At 42.4% G+C, this 25411-nt stretch overlaps 1 protein-coding gene across 1 annotated transcript in view; it reads right to left on the bottom strand.

Annotated features, from left to right (window-relative positions):
- The window catches only part of LOC126188097 (39S ribosomal protein L38, mitochondrial), a 50448-nt gene that overhangs the window by 20721 nt on the left and 4316 nt on the right, over window positions 1–25411 (bottom strand). The window contains exons 3-4 of the mRNA XM_049929562.1: window positions 20965–21173; window positions 8385–8503 (exon numbers count right to left, since the gene is read on the bottom strand). Coding sequence (XP_049785519.1) covers window positions 8385–8503; window positions 20965–21173 — 328 coding nt within the window. The remainder of the gene's footprint in view (window positions 1–8384; window positions 8504–20964; window positions 21174–25411) is intronic.

Below are 25411 nucleotides of genomic sequence, written 5' to 3'. Positions count from 1 at the left end.
ATCAGAGGAGATTCTCTCTGGTTTCAAGTGGCTAACAGAAGTGGTAAAGGCTGCCAGTCTTGCTTGCAAGATGAAAGCAGAGCTGACTATTTGCAGCATTGTCGGCAGGACCAAATGTGGACCTCTGGTACAGAGCTGAGCGGAGGGTCTGAATCAGAGGCTCAGACGGTTCTACGACCGTGCAGGCTGCAGATTCCTCGACCTGCGCCACAGGGTGGTTGGGTTTCAAGTTCCGCTGAATAGGTCAGGTGCCCACTATACGCAGGAGGTGGCTAACGGGTAGCAGGGGCTGTGTGGCATGGACTGGACAGTTCTTTAGGTTAGAAGGTCTCGGGAAAACACAAGAAGGGCTTCAGTCACAAAGGGTGCAGGCAGAACACAGGAAGAACATAGATACAGGAACCATCGGCATAACAGTTGTAAATTGTCATAGCTGTGCTGGGAAAGCACTAGACCTCCAAGCGCTAATAGAAAGCACTCATGCTCAAATCGTTACAGGCACAGAAAGCTGGCTAAAGCTGGATATAAGCTCAGTCAAAATTTTTGTGAAGAACCTAATGGTGTTCTGAAAGGATAGGCTAAACACGGTTGGCGGTGGCATGTTTGTTGCTGTTAGAAGTTGTTTAACTTGTCGTGAAATTGAAGTAGATACTTCCTGTGAGTTAGTATGGGCAGAGGTCATTGTTGGCAACCAGAATAAAATAATAATAGGATCCTTTTACTGACCTCCCAATTCAGATGATACAGTTGCTGAAAGGTTCAAAGAAAACTTCAGTTTGATTTCAAACACGTACCTGACTCGTACAATAATAGTGGGTGGTGAATTTAATTTACCCTCGATATGTTGGCAAAAATATATGTTTAATTCCAGAGGTAAGCACGAAATATCATCTGAAATTGTGCTAAACACATTCTCTGAAAATTATTTCGAGCAGTTAGTTCAAGAGCCCATGCGAATAGTAAAAGGTTGTGAAAACATGCTTGAACTCTGAGTTAATATCGAGCATCAAAACCAATACAGGGATTAGTGAACATAGGGTTATCGTAGCAAGACTGAATATTATAATCCCAAATCCTCCAAAAGTAAGCAAAAAATATATGTGTTCAAAAATGCAGATAAATATTCACTTAAAGCCTCCCTGATAGACAATCTCCACTCATTCCAAATTAATAATATAAGTGTAGATCAGGTGTGGCTTGCATTCAAAGAAATAGTATCAGCAACAACTGAGAGATTTATACCAAATAAATTAACAAACTATGGGGCTGATCCTCCTTGGTACACAAAACGGGTTAGAACACTGTTGCAGAAACAACGATACAAACATGCCAAATTTAAACAGACGCAAAATCCCCAAGATTGGCGGTCTTTTACAGAAGCTCGAAATTTAGCATGGACTTCAATGCGAGATGCTTATAACAGTTTCCACAATGAAACTTTGGCTCGAAACCTGGCAGAAAATCCAATGAGATTCTGGTCGTATGTGAAGTATGTTAGCGGTAAGAAACAATCAATGCCATCTCTGCGCGATAGCAATGGAGATGCTATTGAAGACAGTGCTGCCAAGGCAGAGATAGTACAAAACATTCTGAACATATTGCGAGATAAAGTGTATAGAGGTACAAAGAAAGGAAATGTGCCAAGAGAGATTCAAACTTAGAAGAAAAATAATATGAAAGTAACTCACGAAATTATTTAAGAACATCTGCACAAAGCTCTGATGTTTCTATAACTCTTCTCCTTCACAATAAATGGAACTGAAAGAGTTTTTTTTTTTTTTTTTTTTTTTTTTTAAGGTATCACTGAGATTATAATCTACCATAAAGGTTGACAACCTCAGATTTTAACCAATGGAACAAGTTGGCTTTAGAAGTGGACGTAGCACAATGGACCATTTGTAAGCCACAGATAAAACTGCTGAATGGAGCAATGAGTATGAATTCCTACTTTTTGTGTGGAATTCACAAGTTCTGAGAAAGCTTTTTACTTTGACTCAACAAAATCTGCACTGGCAGCCCAAGAAACATCATACACTGGTTCCACCTAAATGTGTACACTTACAGTGGAAGTTAGAAGTCATAGATGGCATCTAGATGGACTGCAAAACAAGTCAGATGAATGAAGATGAACTGGACAATTTTCAAAACCAAGCAATCTACACTCCTGGAAATTGAAATAAGAACACCGTGAATTCATTGTCCCAGGAAGGGGAAACTTTATTGACACATTCCTGGGGTCAGATACATCACATGATCACACTGACAGAACCACAGGCACATAGACACAGGCAACAGAGCATGCACAATGTCGGCACTAGTACAGTGTATATCCACCTTTCGCAGCAATGCAGGCTGCTATTCTCCCATGGAGACGAACGTAGAGATGCTGGATGTAGTCCTGTGGAACGGCTTGCCATGCCATTTCCACCTGGCGCCTCAGTTGGACCTGCGTTCGTGCTGGACGTGCAGACCGCGTGAGACGACGCTTCATCCAGTCCCAAACATGCTCAATGGGGGACAGATCCGGAGATCTTGCTGGCCAGGGTAGTTGACTTACACCTTCTAGAGCACGTTGGGTGGCACGGGATACATGCGGACGTGCATTGTCCTGTTGGAACAGCAAGTTCCCTTGCCGGTCTAGGAATGGTAGAACGATGGGTTCGATGACGGTTTGGATGTACCGTGCACTATTCAGTGTCCCCTCGACGATCACCAGTGGTGTACGGCCAGTGTAGGAGATCGCTCCCCACACCATGATGCCGGGTGTTGGCCCTGTGTGCCTCGGTCGTATGCAGTCCTGATTGTGGCGCTCACCTGCACGGCGCCAAACACGCATACGACCATCATTGGCACCAAGGCAGAAGCGACTCTCATCGCTGAAGACGACACGTCTCCATTCGTCCCTCCATTCACGCCTGTCGCGACACCACTGGAGGCGGGCTGCACGATGTTGGGGCGTGAGCGGAAGACGGCCTAACGGTGTGCGGGACCGTAGCCCAGCTTCATGGAGACGGTTGCGAATGGTCCTCGCCGATACCCCAGGAGCAACAGTGTCCCTAATTTGCTGGGAAGTGGCGGTGCGGTCCCCTACGGCACTGCGTACGGTCTTGGCGTGTATCCGTGCGTCGCTGCGGTCCGGTCCCAGGTCGACGGGCACGTGCACCTTCCGCCGACCACTGGCGACAACATCGATGTACTGTGAAGACCTCACGCCCCATGTGTTGAGCAATTCGGCGGTACGTCCACCCGGCCTCCCGCATGCCCACTATACGCCCTCGCTCAAAGTCCGTCAACTGCACATACGGTTCACGTCCACGCTGTCGCGGCATGCTACCAGTGTTAAAGACTGCGATGGAGCTCCGTATGCCACGGCAAACTGGCTGACACTGACGGCGGCGGTGCACAAATGCTGCGCAGCTAGCGCCATTCGACGGCCAACACCGCGGTTCCTGGTGTGTCCGCTGTGCCGTGCGTGTGATCATTGCTTGTACAGCCCTCTCGCAGTGTCCGGAGCAAGTATGGTGGGTCTGACACACCGGTGTCAATGTGTTCTTTTTTCCATTTCCAGGAGTGTATGTGCCCGAAAATGAAGCTTTACAATCAGTGGTTTTGACATGAGGCAGTGAGAAAGAAACATTTGTAATGGAGCTGGACGGGATATGTAGCCAGGTGAATGGCTGGTTGATGGACCAAGGAAGTTTTTTGCTGGGCTCCAGAAGATAAGAAAAGATAATGACCCAGTGGATGAAGTGTGGAAGACATCAGAAAACATGCAGGAACAGCAGATGTGTGTATATCTGAAAACTGTAATGCATGAAAGAGTTGACAGTAGGCTTTCAGTCAGCAGCAGATATCAAATGACTGATTACTGTGAGTATAAACTGATGTACAATTCTAAATGCCTCCCATGTGGGTTAATTCTACTGACACATTTTACTACCTTTGAGGTCAAATAATTCAAAAATTGTGGAACACAGTCAATGATAAGGAAGGTCTAATATATTGACAACTGGAGACTGTTCACAGATTCATCAATTTCAGCTCTGACAGCTACACTTCAGCGTAACAGCAACTTGTTTCCATCTTGCTGAAGAACATTGTAATGGTTCCACTTTGGTTGTCCTTTACACATATTTACTTTATTAATTCCATATATTGGCCAATGTTAGCTTTAGATGCCATTTTCAAGTGCTGTATATGTCAACATGCCTAATTATCTAGCATAATAAATGACAATTATGGCTATGGTACCCACTTGAAGAAAATGATTGTTTCCGTCTACGCCGAATGGCTATGCAGCTCATCAGCGTATGCAGTAATAGTCAACAGGTTGTAGCCACTTAATGTGGTCTGTAACGGATTACATCAAATTCTGTGTTTCTTGCATTTGTGGAACAGCTGTCCAAAATGCATATTACTATACAAAGAAAAACTGACACGTTTCAACTACTGCACTCTGGAACAATAACTTTATTAACCACCTGCTGTCAGCTACAGACAAGACAAGCATATTTTTTGTACCTGCATAAATTTTCATGGTTTCTTTGCATTTAGTAATTGAGCGCTTCATAATGGAACAGCGTGTTGTCACAGTGAAAACTTATTACGAATGTGGTGAATGTTGTGCAGAGACTGCTTTCCACATGTCGACAGTAATGAGACAGGTTGCCAACAGTAATTTTGTGTAGCTCAATCGCTGAGTATAAGTCCTTTGATTGACCATCACTTTGGTGACACACACGTCCCTAATCTACCCCTGACGGAAGGGAACCTACAGTCTCACATGGAATCAGAGCCATGTGTCGTTCCTGGTAACACTTCACATCATTGTTGTTGTTGTTGTTGTCTTCAGTCCTGAGACTGGTTTGATGCAGCTCTCCATGCTACTCTATCCTGTGCAAGCTGCTTCATCTCCCAGTACTTACTGCAACCTACATCCTTCTGAATCTGCTTAGTGTATTCATCTCTTGGTCTCCCTCTATGATTTTTACCCTCCACGCTGCCCTCCAATGCTAAATTTGTGATCCCTTGATGCCTCAGAACATGCCCTACCAACCGGTCCCTTCTTCTTGTCAAGTTGTGCCACAAACTCCTCTTCTCCCCATCATAGAGAGGTGAATACCAGATTACAGGCAGACTGGAAATTTCTTTGGTCCACCAGGGTTCAACTTCATGACTTATCCTCGAGGCATGAACTTTACTACTACACCACCAGACCAGACTATACTTGTAACACCAATATGTTCGCCACAGATGTTTTAGCACTAAAACTTTTATGCCTTCTAAGTAAATATTGGCATATCATTATTATTGTACATTCTCAAATGTGTGTATTCCTTTCATCGTATCTTATTAAGAAGTATATTTCTTTTATAATTTAAATGTAAGAAACAATTCTGTACTTTTGCAGATTCATGCGTAGGGTATAAATAGTTGGAACTGCAATGGTTGGGAAAGAAATGATGAAGGGAATTCCCTCCGTCTGGGAGGTGTAAGAGTGCAAAGCAAAAGGCATGACAATGCCAATGAGTGCACCAAGATTACTACAATCAGCCAGTAGCTAGCCACTGATGTGTGAACATCCTGGAGGAGGGAAGAAAGGCATAATTAGTTCCAAATTACTTCCTGTTCCTTTGTTTAGTGGTAAATCAACCACCTTGTATCATCAAATATTAGCTGATACACATAGTGTCATATGCAGGGCTATCAGTTTTTTTTTTTTTCATGTTAATACTTAAACATAAATTGTACAAATATTACTTCCATAACCAAGGAATGACTCTATAAACGAGCCTCAGATGGAAGTTTTATCAGCATGTCATAACATGGCATAGTGTGGAAGGTTCCAAGAGATCTGACAGTGAAAAGAATAAATTTAATAGAACTGTATTCGTATGAAAAGCCATGAATGCAAAATGCTTCCCAGTGCCCTTACTACCACATATCAGTACTTTGACAACTCCAGGCAATGTGCAGATTATTTAGACATGTGTCAGTGCTTGAATAAGCCATTTCATGCAATGATTTAATATAGTTGTGAATTTTAATGCATGTGTATAGAGTGGAAAATAATTTACCTAAGTCATGTAGGTTATGTTATGGTCCTGTTCCTGAAAGTTTGAGTATCTAAAAAAGTGAAATTAATTACTTGATTTTTTATAACACTAATAACTAAAGTGTTCAAAGATTTCAGTCACATTATTCAATTAGTCTAAAGGATACTGCAGTACACTATCTGCTCCACATGACCTGAAACTCAAATTGTTAAAGAAAATAGTTGGTTTAAATTTGCTTATTGGTTTGAAATTACTTTTGCTTAAATCAGTAATACAACGATTAACTTACGTGCTATACATTTCTACACATCAAAGGTGCTTCTAAAAGTATTGCTGAATGCTGTAACAGTTCTGGGTTTTCCATATTATAGAACTTGTTCTGATCAGTGCATTTGATCATGATTAATTTTCACTAAAAAGGTATTCTGTTTATTAAGCTGAGCTGTTAGCAAACTATGGAAAGTTTTATTACTATGGTTCATGTTTAGCATTAGGGAATTTTAAAGAAGCTGTGTATGACTGTTATTGCTAACATGTTCTCACTTAGTTCCAATGTTTAAAGTTTACAATTTATTTCAGAGATTCAAATCCCGTTTACACCTCTCCTCTCTCCTTTTAGTAAAATGCTGTTTGTGTACAAAGTTATCTGTCAAATTGCTTTAACATTGTAGGCAATCATGATCACTTATTTCTATTCAAATGGCTCCGAGCACTATGGGACTTAACTTCTGAGGTCATCAGTCCCCTACAACTTAGAACTACTTAAACCTAACTAAGCTAAGAACATCACACACATCCATGCCCGAGGCAGAATTTGAACCTGCGACAGTAGTGGTCGCGCGGTTCTAGACTGTAGCACCTAGAACCGCTCAGCCACCCCGGCCGGCCTTATTTCTGTAAAAGGGGTAGTGCTTCCTAAATCTGCATATAGGAAATGGTGTGTTTCAGACTGATTGCTAAATTTGAGAAAACAGGTTCGGTTGGGGACATTAAACCCTCAAATCATCCTTGAGTTATTCATTCTGTGAAAAACATCACCACTGTGCGTGATAACACTGCTGTAAGTCCAGGGAAATCTATTCACTGACTTTAATGAAAACTGGATAGTCCCAGAATTAGCATGCAACAAATTCTGAAAAAAGATCTGCAGATCTGGGTCTATAAAATCCAACCAACACAAGAAGTGAGACCAAACTATCATGAAAAGTGCCAAGCATTTGCCCACTGGGTGCTTGCCCAAGAAAAAATGGACAACAATTTCCCCAAGAAAATAATATTCATTTATAAGACACACTATCTGTTGAATGTCTTCATGAGCAAGCAAAATTGCACGATTTGGGGCACAAAAAACCCTCAAATAATTATGGAGAAGTCATTACATCCACAACAAGTGACTATGTACTATAACATTTCAGCTTAGGGTATAATGGCATAATATTCCTTTGAAGATGGTACTCGAAACACATTAACAGTGGAGGGCAGATGCTAAAGTTATATTTTAAGAGTGTTTTTATAGTCTGAACTGAATTGTGTGCATGCTGAAGAGGTTTGGTGTCAGAAGATGGTGCAGTCAAGCAGACATTGACTGTTACAAGAGATTTTCCCTGACTCTGTGATTTCCTGCATTGGTGACGTAAACTGGTTGCCCAGATTTTGTGATACGACACCATGTGATTTCTTTTTGTAGGGGGATTTGAAATCTCATGTGTATGCCTACAAACCCCATCACTTGTGTGATTCAGCAGGTAAATTCAGAGCTAGTGGTGCAAAAAGTGCCAAAAAGTTATGGAAAACTTCATCGAAAAGACAAGACGGTGCCTGCAGAGTCATAATATTATATTTCATACACTATCACAGGTAGTATACACTGCAATACCATATAAATTCCCTAATTTCATCAATAAATTTGTATGTTATTTTGACTCAAATGTTATGTTCTTTATAGGACATCCTTTATGAAGTAAGAAAATGGTCAAGATTTAACTTTTAAGAGAGACTATTGTGTGAAACATGTCTTTCATGTTATACTTCTTACTTTCGCACTTGAACTTCTTACTCAAAAACAATTGTTCTGTACGCAAAGAACAAGGGATATGTTTTCTCTGGAAACTCCTGAGCTTTGATGGCTAATGTAATTTATAACTGTGCAACACAAAACAGCCCATCAGTAACATACTATTTACGTGTTCTCACAAATTTTGTCTGCATTGTTCATCATCATTTTTCTTACGTACAAACATATTGCATGACCAAGTTTTCACTGCAATTGTAAGTACACAAGTCTTGTACTATAAACATCAATTTCAGTTTAAGTTGCTTAATACTTACACAAACCAATGGACATATTCTGCATCCTTTAAAGTGAAGTGACCATCCGGATTTGTAAGAATCAGCGTCCAGAGTGTGTCTGCATCTGCTTCATATGACACTGCTGGTGCTGTGACTGCCTACATATTCAAATTAGAAAATTAGTTTAAAATGAAACAAAGGAATTCTAAAATTACAACAACATCACACACAAACTAATAAGAAAAATATCAAACCATCCATGTTGCCTATATGTTTTTATTTTTTTCTTTCTCTTCCAACAAGCATGCCAATAGTGTCACTAATCCGGTATCCAGGCACATCTCAAGATATACCCTCACAGCATTACTTCTGTCAGTGTTTGTTGTTCTACTTTCTAAACTTTACAGTTGGCAAGAGCATTACCTGTGAAAGACATTACAGTCCTAGTCTGGTACACAATTTTAATACACCAGGACTTTTTACAACAGCAAACATTCCATTGCAGAATGAAAGTTTAATTCTGGAAACAAACCAGTTTCTCAGCTAATGAAAACCCAGTTCTTAAATGGAAGCTGTAAGCCTTATAGCATAATACATCATTGAATTAGAAAAGAATCAGTGACATTAATATAAAGTTACTTGTTTGTTGATCTGAAAAAAACAATGCATCACTCACAATTCAGCCCCACTGTGAATGCTGTTCTTGGACATGGTATAAGTATGTTGCTGATAATTAAGCAGCTGGAAATTTCTCTGAATCTGTCACATGATTCGAAGCTGCTACCAATGAATTTGCAAAACAAGAGAGACATACCAGAGATGCTGATGCCACCTCAGGCACTATCCTTTCACGGATACCGTCTCCTTTCCAGTAAATACATGACCTATTACAAAACATCAAACTGAGTGTGAGTGGGGTGTCAGTGGTAGCTCTAGAGGCCTTGTAAAGGCAAGGTAAAAGTTTGTTAATTGTACGCAGTCTGAACATTCAACGAATAATAGAGGCATGACAGCAAGGGATAAGACTGATCATATATGCCTAGTGGCCACATTTGACATACAATGGAATGAATTATGCCTGTCACCAGGGCTCCAACTGAATACAGATCAAGCATGAAAACAGAAAGAAAGTGAACTGAACTGTGAAATATAAAGCAAAATAGAAACAGTGAACGATATGAGCTAAGAAGTGCAATACTGAGCGAAAGTAAACTGACTCGTCATCGTGGTTAAGTGGTCACGGTGATGGGCTGTCAAGTGGGCGATCTGTGTTCAAAACTCTGTCATGCCAAATATTTTTTATTTTCTTATTTTCACAACATTATGAACCATCCATCCGGTCATTGATATGTTTGTTCTCTTTCTATAGCCTTGGAATTTGTCATACCATACATTGGTTATACAATAAATGATTAATGAAAAATCTCATATAAAGATGTGAAACAAATATTAACAAAGAGATAGAGGGGCTGGCCAGTACTTACCTCAGCTCAGTACAGCCGATAGATACATAAAACACAACATAAAATTTACGTTCCTAGCTTTCGGAACTTAGTTCCTTCATCAGGGAGGAGAGGGGGGAAAGAAAGGGAAGAAGGGAAAGTGGATTCAGTTACAACCCAGGTTATGTTGCTTCATAACCTGGGTTGTGAGTAACTGAATCCACTTTCCCTTCTTCCCTTTCTTTCCCCCCTCTCCTCCCTGATGAAGGAACTAAGTTCCGAAAGCTAGGAACGTAAATTTTATGTTGTGTTTTATGTATCTATCGGCTGTACTGAGCTGAGGTAAGTACTGATTATACAATATGAGTCATGTGGTAAGAATACGTTACCATCGCATGTAAATGTGATGAACAGTGAGAGCAGGTGAGATACCACTTAAGACATCTCCAAGAAATGAAAACAACACATAAACGGATGTGAACTATGTTACAATAAAAAAATTTAAGAGAGACAACTTCCAAAAAGGAAAGCTACTTAAAAAATGTTAAAAACACATTCTGACACAGCACAGAGAAACTGTGTGAATTTGAAACTGTTGGATTCATTTGTTGCAGCTTATGTGACAAACTATTATGTTTTCATCATTTCCTTGGGAGTGATCACATTCACATTTATTCGAACACCTAAATCGGGCAAGGAGACATATCTCTCTTACTTACCTGGCAGACAAATTAGGTGCGTCAGTATGAGGTTCCTATCATATGATACGAGTACTACCACTAACGCCATACATGACACACCAAACATGTTTTCTGGTGGATAGTTCAGTTGACTTGTCACATTGTCATCAAATGTTTGCAGTTCCCATTTGAAAGCCAATTCTTTCAGTTGGTAATAGAGAAGCTGTGCAGAATCAACTGTCATTACAGTTATTATAGATCCCTTCCTTACACCCCACTGTTGCAAACAGGTGTTACACCATGACACAGACACAAATTTGAATAAAAAAATTTTAAAAAAATTGGCACAAGTGAGGTTTAAACACGACTCGCCTGCATGGCAGTCCAACACCGTGACCACATAGCCATGATGTCACTGCTATGTCAAGCTGCCCTATATTGCATTTCTTGTCCTTTGACCGTTGGCTGTCTCTATTTTGCTTTCTTTTTCATAGATCAGTACACCTTCTTCCTGTTTTCATTCTTGATCTGTGTTCAGTTTTTGATCGGCTGTCCACTGGCCCCTCTTACCACTGAACCTGAGGGGGGTGCGATGGGGAGACTCCCTTGTTAATTTCAACAAAGCTCACAATCTGCAGCACTGTGCCCAAAAATGATAGTGGCTCCCTGGTGCTGGGTCAAATGGAGGTTTGAATCAGACATTTTGAAAGTTCTGTGACAAACTAGGCAGTGACTTCCTAGACTTGTGCCATAGGATTGAGTACTGAAGGGTCCCCATAAATAGCTCGGGGGTGCACTGTACAACAGAGGCTGCTACTCATGCAGCTCAATGTGTACGTGTTGCACACAATGATTTTTTAAAAATTAAAGTAGTGTGCAATGTAACTGGGACAAGATAATTAAACTTTAACTGTACATACTTAACACTATATTATTATAGTTAGTATCTCACTGAATATTAATAATTAATGTCTCCTCATTTTGCTTTAATGAGTTTCTGAACATTTAGTGGCATAGATTCAACTAGGTTAAAGCAAATGTTTTGTAGTTCGTCGACATGAAACCACACTTTCATCACATTTACTAACATTCATTTGATGAACAGTCCGTCTTATCAAGATGCCTTTTCACAATACTTCACAAATTCTTGGTGGGATTTAGGTCTGGTGAATTACCAGGCCACTGAAGCACATTAATGTTGTTTCCTTTCCCACATGTCTTGACTGCTTTATAAGTATGACATAGGCTAGATCATATTGAAATGTTCCTCTACCATCTGCAAAGGTCTGCAGGAGTGTCACATTCCTGCATCCAAGAATTTCCATGTATATGGTTCAATTCCTCATGCCCCAGCCCCACCTGCAGTGAAGAAAGCCCAAAACATTTTTTGGGAGAATATTTTGTGGTCTGTTCAAGATGTTCCACTCTGATGGACCTTACCTGTGTCATGAGGATGAAGTCTACTGTTCCTTAGCATAGTTTTGTCAGTTGTAGGAGTGGTTTTTCATTTCTGTCCACGTCCACCTTTTCTCTTGGAGACAATGAGGCATTATCATTAAATGCCTTAATAAGTCTTGAAACGCTAGATTTTTCCACACCAACAACAGAGGCAATCTCTCTTATAGTCATAGATGTGTGTTCATGAAAGGCAACAATAGTCCACCAAGAGTCCATAAACTGGGCAGATAAAATTCATTCAATTCTTTGTATATATATATATATATATATATATATATATATATATATATATATATATATATATATATATATTTAAAAAGAAAGATGATGAGACTTACAAAACAAAAGCGCTGGCAGGTCGATAGACACACAAACAAACACAAACATACACACAAAAATCTAGCTTTCGCAACCAACGGTTGCCTCGTCAGGAAAGAGGGGAGGAGAAGGAAAGACAAAAGGATATCATATATATATATATATATATATATATATATATATATATATATATAAGCTTTTCTTCCATTTAATTTCCTCATTAGGATACTCTCCACTCAGTCCATAAAAGATAGTTGTATTAGCACAGGCCCCAAAAACCAGATGCTTGAAGGTAGCCAGCAACTATCCTGTAAAAGCCTACCTACAAAGTTTCAACTACCAATATTAACTGAGGCACCCACAAATGTCCTAAACTTCTAATGTATTCTGCCCATAGTGATCCTGAAGAAAAAATTAGTTTAATTACAGCGAGTAGAGATGCATTTAAGCAATCATTCTTCCTGCCCTCCATAGGCAAATGGTACAGGAATTAACCCAAGAGAGAGATACAATGTTAAGTACAATTTGTCTTCTTTGCCAACTGTTTTGGCTCATCAACTGTCAATTCACTGGCACGAAACAATTTTTGTTGAGGCTTTTCTTACAGTGTCCATCTTTGCAATCTGAGTAATCAAGTTGAACCTTATAACACTCCACCAACACACCAAATGATGGCCGATGAAGTATGCCAACAGTTTGTGACAATGGACAAGTGGCACAATTTATAGTTTGGAAACTACAGCCACCAAACTCAAACTATACCTTTGCATACAGGGCTGCACTAGATTCTCACCTTTAAGTGCCACCCTGGAAGTAAATGTAGCTTAGGAATGCTATGAACTTTGTGAGCATTACTAACAATTTATCAGATACCATTTCCTCATAAGTAACTACACACGGCGATTTTACTAAAAGGAGACAAACTGTGGGAAATGATTCCTGAGAGGATAAGGAGCAAAAAAAGTAATATGGACATACGGCTCGAAATGCATGGCGTCTATGTTAGAGGGTACTTATAAATTCATCATGCTAGTGCAGCACAATGCAGTGTATGACATGCTGTGATGAGACCACCATTAGACTAGGTGCATAAAAAGTTCTCGGTTTACTTGCCGCGTCAAATTTGGATAAAATCCCAAGCTTTCGATGACTACCTCCGTCATCTTCGTCAGGGGTAAAACTGACTGTCGTGGACCGGTGAGGCTTCCGCTTTTATAACCAGTGGACGGCTTCTCATTGGCTGGATGACGTCACGGTGAAACCGATGCGTACTGAGGTGGCGGCCTCTATATCCATAGATTTTGTTTGCGCGCTTTATCCAGCGTTGCTTGCAGCGCCATCCATCGCAACAGGCGGAGAACTGCGAGGAATGTAAGAAGTCTCCCTCTGCGCTCTTTCTACACTCCTGGAAATGGAAAAAAGAACACATTGACACCGGTGTGTCAGACCCACCATACTTGCTCCGGACACTGCGAGAGGGCTGTACAAGCAATGATCACACGCACGGCACAGCGGACACACCAGGAACCGCGGTGTTGGCCGTCGAATGGCGCTAGCTGCGCAGCATTTGTGCACCGCCGCCGTCAGTGTCAGCCAGTTTGCCGTGGCATACGGAGCTCCATCGCAGTCTTTAACACTGGTAACATGCCGTGACAGCGTGGACGTGAACGGTATGTGCAGTTGACGGACTTTGAGCGAGGGCATATAGTGGGCATGCGGGAGGCCGGGTGGACGTACCGCCGAATTGCTCAACACGTGGGGCGTGAAGTCTCCACAGTACATCGATGTTGTCGCCAGTGGTCGGCGGAATGTGCACGTGCCCGTCGACCTGGGACCGGACCGCAGCGACGCACGTATGCACGCCAAGACCGTAGGATCCTACGCAGTGCCGCAGGGGACCGCACCGCCACTTCCCAGCAAATTAGGGACACTGTTGCTCCTGGGGTATCGGCGAGGACCATTCGCAACCGTCTCCATGAAGCTGGGCTACGGTCCCGCACACCGTTAGGCCGTCTTCCGCTCACGCCCCAACATCGTGCAGCCCGTCTCCAGTGGTGTCGCGACAGGCGTGAATGGAGGGACGAATGGAGACGTGTCGTCTTCAGCGATGAGAGTCGCTTCTGCCTTGGTGCCAATGATGGTCGTATGCGTGTTTGGCGCCGTGCAGGTGAGCGCCACAATCAGGACTGCATACGACCGAGGCACACAGGGCCAACACCCGGCATCATGGTGTGGGGAGCGATCTCCTACACTGGCCGTACACCACTGGTGATCGTCGAGGGGACACTGAATAGTGCACGGTACATCCAAACCGTCATCGAACCCATCGTTCTACCATTCCTAGACCGGCAAGGGAACTTGCTGTTCCAACAGGACAATGCACGTCCGCATGTATCCCGTGCCACCCAACGTGCTCTAGAAGGTGTAAGTCAACTACCCCGGCCAGCAAGATCTCCGGATCTGTCCCCCATTGAGCATGTTTGGGACTGGATGAAGCGTCGTCTCACGCGGTCTGCACGTCCAGCACGAACGCTGGTCCAACTGAGGCGCCAAGTGGAAATGGCATGGCAAGCCGTTCCACAGGACTACATCCAGCATCTCTACGATCGTCTCCATGGGAGAATAGCAGCCTGCATTGCTGCGAAAGGTGGATATACACTGTACTAGTGCCGACATTGTGCATGCTCTGTTGCCTGTGTCTATGTGCCTGTGGTTCTGTCAGTGTGATCATGTGATGTATCTGACCCCAGGAATGTGTCAATAAAGTTTCCCCTTCCTCGGACAATGAATTCACTGTGTTCTTATTTCAATTTCCAGGAGTGTATATCAATTGCGCGCTTCCATGCATTGCTGAGTGCATAACTGGAATCTCTGTTGAAATTATTTTCACAGAGTATAATTTCAACTGCTTCCCTGATGACAGAGTCCCAATAGTTTGAAGCGTGAGCAAGTAGTCTTGTTTCGTCGAATAAAATCTTATGTTTATTTAACAAACTGTGCTCGGCCACCGCTGATTTTTCTAGATACCTGTATTTCAGGTGACGCTGATGTTCCATACTGCGATTGGTGACAGTTCTTATAGACTGGCCCACATAACTTTTGCCACACTCGCAAGGAATGCTGTAAATTCCCGGTACTCTCAGGCCAAGATTATCTTTCACGGGTCGCTGCATTTCCTTAATCTTCCTGGGTGGCCGGAAGACTGGTCTGATTCCTTGCCGGCTCAGGACTCTGCCGATCTTGCTGGTCGTTGCACCGCAGAATGGTAGCCGCGCGATGTGTTGGTCCTCTTGATCTGTTCGAACAGCGTCCTTTCTTGGTTTCTTCGCCAGAGTAGATCTGATATCACGATCAGAATAACCATTTTTTATGAATACCGTCGTCAGATGGTTAATCTCGGAGCCGAGATGATCCTTGTCCGAAATAATCCTTGCTCTGTGTACCAAGGTGTTCAGCATAGCTCTCTTCTGAGCTGGGTGGTGAAAACTACGTGCATTTAGATATAAATCTGTATGTGTCGGTTTTCTGTGCACAGAATGTCCGAGACATCCATCTGATTTTCGCTCCACCAGTACATCTAAGAAGGGTAACTTTCCATCCCTCTCCACCTCCACTGTAAATCTTATGTTCTGATGTATACCATTCAAATGTTCAACAAACTGCTGCAGTGCCTCATTGTCATGTGGCCAGATCAAAAAAGTATCGTCAACATACCTGAAGAAGCAGGATGGACGTAAGGGAGCACTGTTCAATGCTCGTTCTTCGAAATCCTCCATGAAGTTAGCTATAGCTGGTGACAGTGGCGAGCCCATGGCTGTTCCGTCAATCATTTCATAATATTTTCCACCATACAAAAAATAGGTGGTCGTCAAAGTGTGTCGAAATAACTTCAGTATTTCAGGAGAGAAATGAGCAGCCAACATTTTTAACGTATCTTCCACTGGAACCTTTGTAAACAAAGAGACCACATCTAGGCTGATCATGATGTCATTCGGACCTATCCTCATCTGCTTTATAATGTCAACAAACATTTTTGAGTTAGTAATATGATGACTGCAGTGGCTGACTATAGGTGCTAATAATTTGGTTAAGTATTTTGCCAACCGATATGTAGGAGACCCAATTGCACTAACAATAGGTCTCAACGGAACCCCATCCTTATGGACTTTGGGTAGACCATATAACCTGGGTGGCCTTGGTGCTCTTGGTCGTATATTCTTGACTAGTTCTTCTGGGAGGCCAGAGTTCTTCAGTAGCTCCCCTGTCTTCCTACTAAGTGCTGCTGTGGGATCCCGTTTAAGAATACGGTACGTGGCATCTTCCAATAATATGGCCACTTTCTTATGATAATCGGTAGCATTGAGGATAACTGTGGCATTCCCTTTGTCGGCTGGTAGTACAACTAACTCTTCATCCTTCCCCAACGATTTCAATGCCAGTTTCTCCACTCTGCTCATGTTGGGCTTAGGAGGCTTGGGTGTTGCTAAAATCCGACTAGTTGCAAGCCTTACCTCATCTGCTGCCTCTTCAGGAAGGTGCCGAACCGCTTGCTCTACTCCACTGATAATCTCGGCCACTGGTAGCTTTTGTGGAGCTGGAGAAAAGTTCAGTCCCTTACTGAGAACCGAGATGGTGGCGTCGTCAATTTCCTTGTCGGAGAAGTTGATAACAGTGCGATGTGCGTCGCTGGACCCAGAAGTTCCTTTTCCCCGGTTTAGGCGCACAAATTTATCAGCCTGTTTTGCTGTCGTCTTGCTTAAATTAGCTCGCTTATGTGCAGCCAAGGTCATGTCTACCCATTCCCAGTCCCAAGCTGACAAAACTGCAGACAAAAACAGATGGCAACTATATAAAGAGCGAGCGTTGGCATCCAGTTCATACCTCGTATGATGTATCCTCTCCCTGACGATCGCATGACTTGTCTTCCGCAAAATTCTATTCATTGCAGCAGTTCGGATGTGATGTTTGACAACTGCGAAATTTGGTACAACCTCCTTGTCACGACAACGTTGTAGAAAAGCCAGATTACTCAGCAGCTGTGACTGTTTCAAGCGCAGTTTCCCCAGCTGACGAACGCTGCGCGCTACATCCTCCCCGTAGAGGAAACTAATATGACTACGAAGTCTTTCGCGACGGAGTCCTTGCATAAAAAGTTCTCGGTTTACTTGCCGCGTCAAATTTGGATAAAATCCCAAGCTTTCGATGACTACCTCCGTCATATTCGTCAGGGGTAAAACTGACTGTCGTGGACCGGTGAGGCTTCCGCTTTTATAAGCAGTGGACGGCTTCTCATTGGCTGGATGACGTCACGGTGAAACCGATGCGTACTGAGGTGGCAGCCTCTATATCCATAGATTTTGTTTGCGTGCTTTATCCAGCGTTGCTTGCAGCGTCATCCATCGCAACAGGCGGAGAACTGCGAGGAATGTAAGAAGTCTCCCTCTGCGCTCTTTCTATATCAATTGCGCGCTTCCATGCATTGCTGAGTGCATAACCGGAATCTCTGTTGAAATTATTTTCACAGAGTCTAATTTCAACTGCTTCCCTGATGACAGAGTCCCAATAGTTTGAAGCGTGAGCAAGTTGTCTTGTTTCGTCGATAAAATCTTATGTTTATTTAACAAACTGTGCTCAGCCAACGCTGATTTTTCTTGAACATTGTTGTTGAACATTTGAATGGTATACATCAGAACATAAGATTTATAGTGGACGTAGAGAAGGATGGAAAGTTACCCTTCTTAGATGTACTGGTGGAGCGAAAATCAAATGGACGTCTCGGACATTCTGTGCACAGAAAACCGACGCATACAGATTTATATCTCAACGCGCGTAGTTTTCACCACCCAGCTCAGAAGAGAGCTATGCTGAACACCTTGGTACACAGAGCAAGGACTATTTCGGACAAGGATCATCTCGGCTCCGAGATTAACCATCTGACGATGGTATTCATAAAAAATGCTTATTCTGATCATGATATCAGATCTACTCTGGTGAAGAAACCAAGAAAGGACGCTGTTCGAACAGATCAAGAGGACCAACACATCGCGCGGCTACCATTCTGTGGTGCAACGACCAGCAAGATCGGCAGAGTCCTGAGCCGGCAAGGAATCAGACCAGTCTTCCGGCCACCCAGGAAGATTAAGGAAATGCTGCGACCCGTGAAAGATAATCTTGGCCTGAGAGTACCGGGAATTTACAGCATTCCTTGCGAGTGTGGCAAAAGTTATGTGGGCCAGTCTATAAGAACTGTCACCGATCGCAGTGTGGAACATCAGCGTCACCTGAAATACAGGTATCTAGAAAAATCAGCGGTGGCCGAGCACTATTCAGTGTCCCCTCGACGATCACCAGTGGTGTACGGCCAGTGTAGGAGATCGCTCCCCACACCATGATGCCGGGTGTTGGCCCTGTGTGCCTCGGTCGTATGCAGTCCTGATTGTGGCGCTCACCTGCACGGCGCCAAACACGCATACGACCATCATTGGCACCAAGGCAGAAGCGACTCTCATCGCTGAAGACGACACGTCTCCATTCGTCCCTCCATTCACGCCTGTCGCGACACCACTGGAGACGGGCTGCATGATGTTGGGGCGTGAGCGGAAGACGGCCTAACGGTGTGCGGGACCGTAGCCCAGCTTCATGGAGACGGTTGCGAATGGTCCTCGCCGATACCCGAGGAGCAACAGTGTCCCTAATTTGCTGGGAAGTGGCGGTGCGGTCCCCTGCGGCATTGCGTAGGATCCTACGGTCTTGGCGTGCATACGTGCGTCGCTGCGGTCCGGTCCCAGGTCGACGGGCACGTGCACATTCCGCCGACCACTGGCGACAACATCGATGTACTGTGGAGACTTCACGCCCCACGTGTTGAGCAATTCGGCGGTACGTCCACCCGGCCTCCCGCATGCCCACTATATGCCCTCGCTCAAAGTCCGTCAACTGCACATACCGTTCACGTCCACGCTGTCACGGCATGTTACCAGTGTTAAAGACTGCGATGGAGCTCCGTATGCCACGGCAAACTGGCTGACACTGACGGCGGCGGTGCACAAATGCTGCGCAGCTAGCGCCATTCGACGGCCAACACCGCGGTTCCTGGTGTGTCCGCTGTGCCGTGCGTGTGATCATTGCTTGTACAGCCCTCTCGCAGTGTCCGGAGCAAGTATGGTGGGTCTGACACACCGGTGTCAATGTGTTCTTTTTTCCATTTCCAGGAGTGTAGAAAGAGCGCAGAGGGAGACTTCTTACATTCCTCGCAGTTCTCCGCCTGTTGCGATGGATGGCGCTGCAAGCAACGCTGGATAAAGCGCGCAAACAAAATCTATGGATATAGAGGCCGCCACCTCAGTACGCATCGGTTTCACCGTGACGTCATCCAGCCAATGAGAAGCCGTCCACTGGTTATAAAAGCGGAAGCCTCACCGGTCCACGACAGTCAGTTTTACCCCTGACGAAGATGACGGAGGTAGTCATCGAAAGCTTGGGATTTTATCCAAATTTGACGCGGCAAGTAAACCGAGAACTTTTTATGCAAGGACTCCGTCGCGAAAGACTTCGTAGTCACATTAGACTAGGTGTTTGCAGTTGTCCCTAAAGGTCCCTAAGCATGCACAAATACAACGCAGCAGTAACTACACACATGTAGATGAGTCACCCTGCAACCGAATGGCATCACAGACAACATGAATGTGTTATTTCAGTGCCTTCATGTCCAGGATGGACTGTGATTACATGACTTCTTTCAGGTGCCCCAACAAGTAGAGATCTAAAGGAGTGAGATCTGGCGACCAGTATGAGACTGTGGAACTGGGCTAGAGCACCCTCATATGGTGGTAACATTACCCTTCATACCACTAAAGACTCATCTTCCAGCAGTAGAGGCAGGGTTCCTCACAGGAAGTGCAGACATGCTTTGTCAGTGGGGCATTGTGGAGGAAGAGTGACTCATCCTACAAAGTGGTCATCAATAATCCCTGCCAAAACATTGAGGTTGAATCGGTACTAATGACTCGCTGCCATCATACCATGGGGATTCATCATAGACCACAGATGGGTTTAATGAAGGGCGATAATACTGCCCCTCAGACGGATAGCTTCATATGCAAATAGGACAGAGGAGAGAAATCCCTGCACCATGGTGACCTGTGCAACAAACCAGTAACAAAACCATCACCATGGAGGCAAGTTCATACCTAGTAATCCTGGACACACTGTGACACAGACAGTGGCAGTTGTCATAGAGAATGTTCCATGCAGTTGTCTGGCTTACTCAACACTGGCAGACTGTCTGCATGGTGCTGGTATCAGGGTCATACTCTACAGTGTTCAACACTCTTTTCTCCAAGACTTATGTAAGTACTGGGTGCGCCCGCTCTTCATGGCTACCCATTCCCATAACTGAGCCTGTCCCACACAAATGACATACTGTTACCAACAGTTTATGGTGCAACTGCTGTTGACTGGTACAATAGTGCTACCACCTGTCCATTGCCATTTGCCTCTATTTATCTAATGACTACATCTGTCTCTTCCTAGTTTATATTCTAGGTCATCATCTCTCAACACTGCCTTACTTGATACATGTCCACACCACAACGAGTTGACAACAGCAATGAGGCAGATGCCCCCTTGTTTGTTTTGTTTTCTTGTTTTTAATAGAATAAAGTAAAATTAAAAAAAAAAAACAACAGAAATCTGATCACACTATCTTTTCAATATTTTTACCTCAGAAGGTTTGATGACATTGCCTCGGTGCACAGCGGCAAATGAGTCTTCACTCTGCTTATAATGCACATCAAGCATAACAGAGGGGAAGAAATATGCATCTCCAAAAAGATCATCGTAGATACCATAATGGTCAGCAACTGCTTTTATCTGTGATGCTGCTGATTCTCTTTTCCAAACTTCTTTCACTTCATTGAGAGGTATTTCCACTGAAATAACAAATACTTCATTTAGAGATAGTTATGAAAGGCAGTAGATAATATCGACCACAAAATGTGTTAATGGCAATAAAAGCATTATAATTCATGAGTGGAGGAATTTGTCTCTCTCTGCCCTCCAACCTTAATACAAGCTCATCTGCAAAGGCGTTAATGGTTGTACTCTTCATCACGCCAGCTTTCAATCTTTTGTTCTATCAGTTTATAAGCCACAGTTGCAAAATACTAATACAAATTACCTAAAACAGAATGGAACAACTGGTAGAAGCCAACACTGGCGAAAATTAATTTGGGTTTCAGAGAAACACAGGAACACACAAAGCTATACCGACACTCTGACTTACCTTGGAAGACAAGAGTCTAGGAAGGCAAACTCGCATTTGTAGAGTACATAGATTTAGAAAGAGCATTTGATAAAGATGACTGGAATACCGGTACATGCTTCAGGGTTCTGAAGTTATGAAATATAGGAATCAAAAGATTATACAACTTGTACAGAAATGAGACTGCTGATACAAGAGTCAAACGACATTAAAGGAAAGCAGTAATTTAGAACCTAGTGACAAAGGGGTGTAGCCTAACCCTTCATGTTATTCAATCTGTACATTAAGCAAGCTGTAAAGAAAACTAAGGAGAAGTTTGGAAATGGAATTAAAGTACTGGGAGAAGAAACGATAACTTTAATACTTGTCGATGACAATGTAATCCTGGCAAAGACAGCTACTTGTAGAGAAGTTGAATGGTATGGATATAACCTTGCAATGAGATTATAAAATAAATACCAGTTAGCTAATTATATGATGTGACTAGGTGCAGTAGACAAAGTGCTTCCTTGACAGATCACCTCCACCTCTGTCTGTCACTGCACTCTGCGGCCATGCACTCAGCTACTTTTGGCCATCGGCTTTCTGGAACACAAATACCATGTCCCAGTCAGTGATGATTACGTATTTTCATTACAGTCATTGTATGTGGAGTAGAGTTCAACATTTTGATGGATTCTCTATTCTCCATTAAAAAAAAAATGGTCCATAGATTTATGAAGAACTTTTCCTTCAAACACCAACAAACTGTTCAGGTCTTGTCCCGTAGTGTACAGCCTCAGGACAGCAACTGTCAGGTTTCAATGTCACCTGCAACTGACTTGGCTGAAAGGTTCCTATCTTAAATATCAATGATACTGAAACAAAGGTGATGGAGTGTTGCTGAATTAAATCAGCTGGTGCTAAGGTACTAAACAAGAAGATTAGATGCTACAAGTAATTGATGAGTTTTGCTCTTTGGGCAGCAATATAGCTGAAAATGGCAAAAGTAATGAAGATGTAAAATGCAGACTAGCAATAGCAAGAAAAGAATTTTCCTAAAAGGATACATATGTAGGCATGATCAAAAAGTAACAGCAATTTTTTAATTTCACAGGCTTTATACATTCATTTTTTTAAATCTTGTACACATGTTCCTGAAGTATGCTTGCATTTTCAGCTGTTTCGAATAGTTAGTTTGTTGACAGTCAAAACGATTACACATGTGTTCGAGCACTCAAATTTTTACTTTCAAAAAAGATGGATCAAAGAATTTGCATTAAATTTTACATGAAAAATGGAAAAGTATAGCACTGCATTCTAAATGCTGACTGATTTTTTGCGAATCTGTTATAAGAAAGACAAGAGTTTATGAGAGGTCTAAATGTTTCAGAGATGTCCGAGAAGATGTGGAAGACAACAACCGGCCTGGATGTCCTAGCACATCAATTATTGATGACAATCTGGAAGAAGCAAAAAACGTGGTTCTGGAAACTCACCCAACCACCATCAGAGAGGTTGCTAATGATGTCGGCATATTCTTTGGTTCATGCCAAGTAATTTTTCAGGTCTTTTGGGCATGAAATGTGTAGCAGCAAAGTTTGTTCTGAAATTGTTGATTTTTTACTAAAAGCAACACCATGTAGACGTTGCTCAGGTACTTCTGAATGACATCAACAACAAACCAGACCTTTTAAAGAAGGTTATTACAGGTGACGAAATAGGGGTGTATGGGTATGACATCAACACCGAGGCCCAATTGTCCCAATGGAAACTGTGTGAAGAGCCATGACTGAAAATAATTCGACATGTCTAATCACATGCGAAGGTTCTTCTCACTGTTTTCTCTGATTACAATGGGATAGAGGATCATTAGTTCCTGTCTTATGGTCGTAAGAAGGAAGACTACCTGGAAGTTGTGCAATGTTTGCATGAAGCAATCCAAAGAAAACTACCACAATTATGGCAAAACCACTCACTGAAATTACATCATGATAATGCTCCCCTCACACCTCAATGCTTGTTCTTGATATTTTGGGGAAAAAAAGCAAATACAGTTTTGTTGCCTCAGCCACTGTATTCTCCAGACATGGCCCTCTGCAACTTCTTTCTCTACCAGAGGCTGAAGAGAACCATGAAAGGACGCCATTTTGCTACCACTGATGAGATAAAAATAGAATAGCTGAAGGAGCTAAACACTATAATGAAATGTGAGTTCCAGAAATGTTTCCATGATCGAAAAAAGCACTGGGTCAAGTGCATTATATCTGAGAGGGATTACTCTGACAGGGGCAAACTTGATGTTAATGAATAAGTAAAGATTCTTTAAGAAAAACAAAAACTCCTGTTACTTTTTGGTCACACCTTATACACTTAAATGCAAATAAGTCTTTCATGAAGGTATTTGGAATGCAGCCCTGCACCCTACAGAAGCAAAACATGGATGATGAACAGTTCACACAAGAAGAGAATGGAAGCTTTTGAAATGTGCTACAGAAGAATGCTGAAGATTAGATAGCCAGATTGAGTAACAAATAAGGAGGTACTGAAGCGAATTGGCGAGAAAAGTTATTTATGGCCCAACCTGACGAAAATAGGGACAGATTGATAGAACACACCCTGAGACTTCAATGAATAGTTAACTTGGTAATGGCGAAGGGGGGCAGTTTGACAGTGAAGACATTTGCACAGGATAGACTAAAGGTGCGTTCACATAATGCCTTTTTTTTTGTATGCATACACATGTGAGCATATCTAATTAGTTGGAAGTGAAGGGCATGTGTCATAGGATACTGTTTCCAGTGTTTGGTGGGAATCTCTTGTGCTGTTTAGCAGATGGTAGGCAGATGCATGCTTCATTGTGTACTGTGTCATGGTCATGCTTTCAGATGATTTATATGAAATGATGTCGCTTGACTCGAAAGAAAGTGTGCTGTTATTTATGAGAACAAACAAAGAAAAGTCACATTGAACTCTGTTTCTGAAGATAACTTGAACAAAAATTTAAGGTGCAGATGCCCTGTAGTCCAAGTAAGGACTTGATGTGGGAAAAATTAAAAATAAGATAAAAAGTCATTAGCCATATTATGGTAAAAAATATGATAAAACTTTGAGTAGGAAAATAGAAAAGAAGCAGCTGACAAATTTATTAAAAGTGAATGTGGAAACTGGCATTCCTGCTTTGGTGACTTAATAGTCAACTGACAACAGACAATGGACAACTGGAGTTCCTTTCCAAACTACTAGAAACTGACACAAAGGATACTGAGAATGCAAACACGACCTCTATTATAGCAGATACTGGGGTCAATGACATTTCCAAATATATCAAACCTGAGAACATTAATCTATAGTATTTTTTGAGTGAAATTATGTAAACCATTTTTATAAAATAAAATACAAACAACATAATGTAAGCCAACTACACTTTCCATATCTTCCACATAATCACTAAGAGCATCACTTAAGTATTTCATACTTACAGGAATATTTGTTGAAATGTTTTGTTTTGAAAGCAAAACAAATAACTCAAACTACTACAAAAGTCATTAGTTGCCAGATAATTAATATTTCTAGTCTTATTGCTGCAGAAATTGCATTATGCACAACGTTACCTTGCCTAATGACATTTTTCTAGGAACTTCATTTCTCAAACAGAAAATCAAAATATTGCTGCAACACACTTCCAAAATTTGGAAAAAATAGCCATTGCTTTGTATTTATCACAGTTTAGTACACCTGTTTTATTTAGAGATGGTTTTACGCATAGTCGCCTTCGTGTTTTTTGTGTTTTACATACAGCCTTTTATCACAATAAATGCAGAAAAGAAGTGGACAGAAATCTGACTGCTTGAACAATGAGGCACTGTGTGGATACCAAAGTGTGCACATGTACTGTAGATTATTTCCACAAATTTTTGCATATGT

Source organism: Schistocerca cancellata, chromosome 5 (assembly GCF_023864275.1).
Source record: "Schistocerca cancellata isolate TAMUIC-IGC-003103 chromosome 5, iqSchCanc2.1, whole genome shotgun sequence".
Taxonomy (NCBI): domain Eukaryota; kingdom Metazoa; phylum Arthropoda; class Insecta; order Orthoptera; family Acrididae; genus Schistocerca; species Schistocerca cancellata.
The sequence above is the reverse complement of the archived record's forward strand: the minus strand, read 5'-3'. Positions and strand labels throughout refer to the sequence as shown.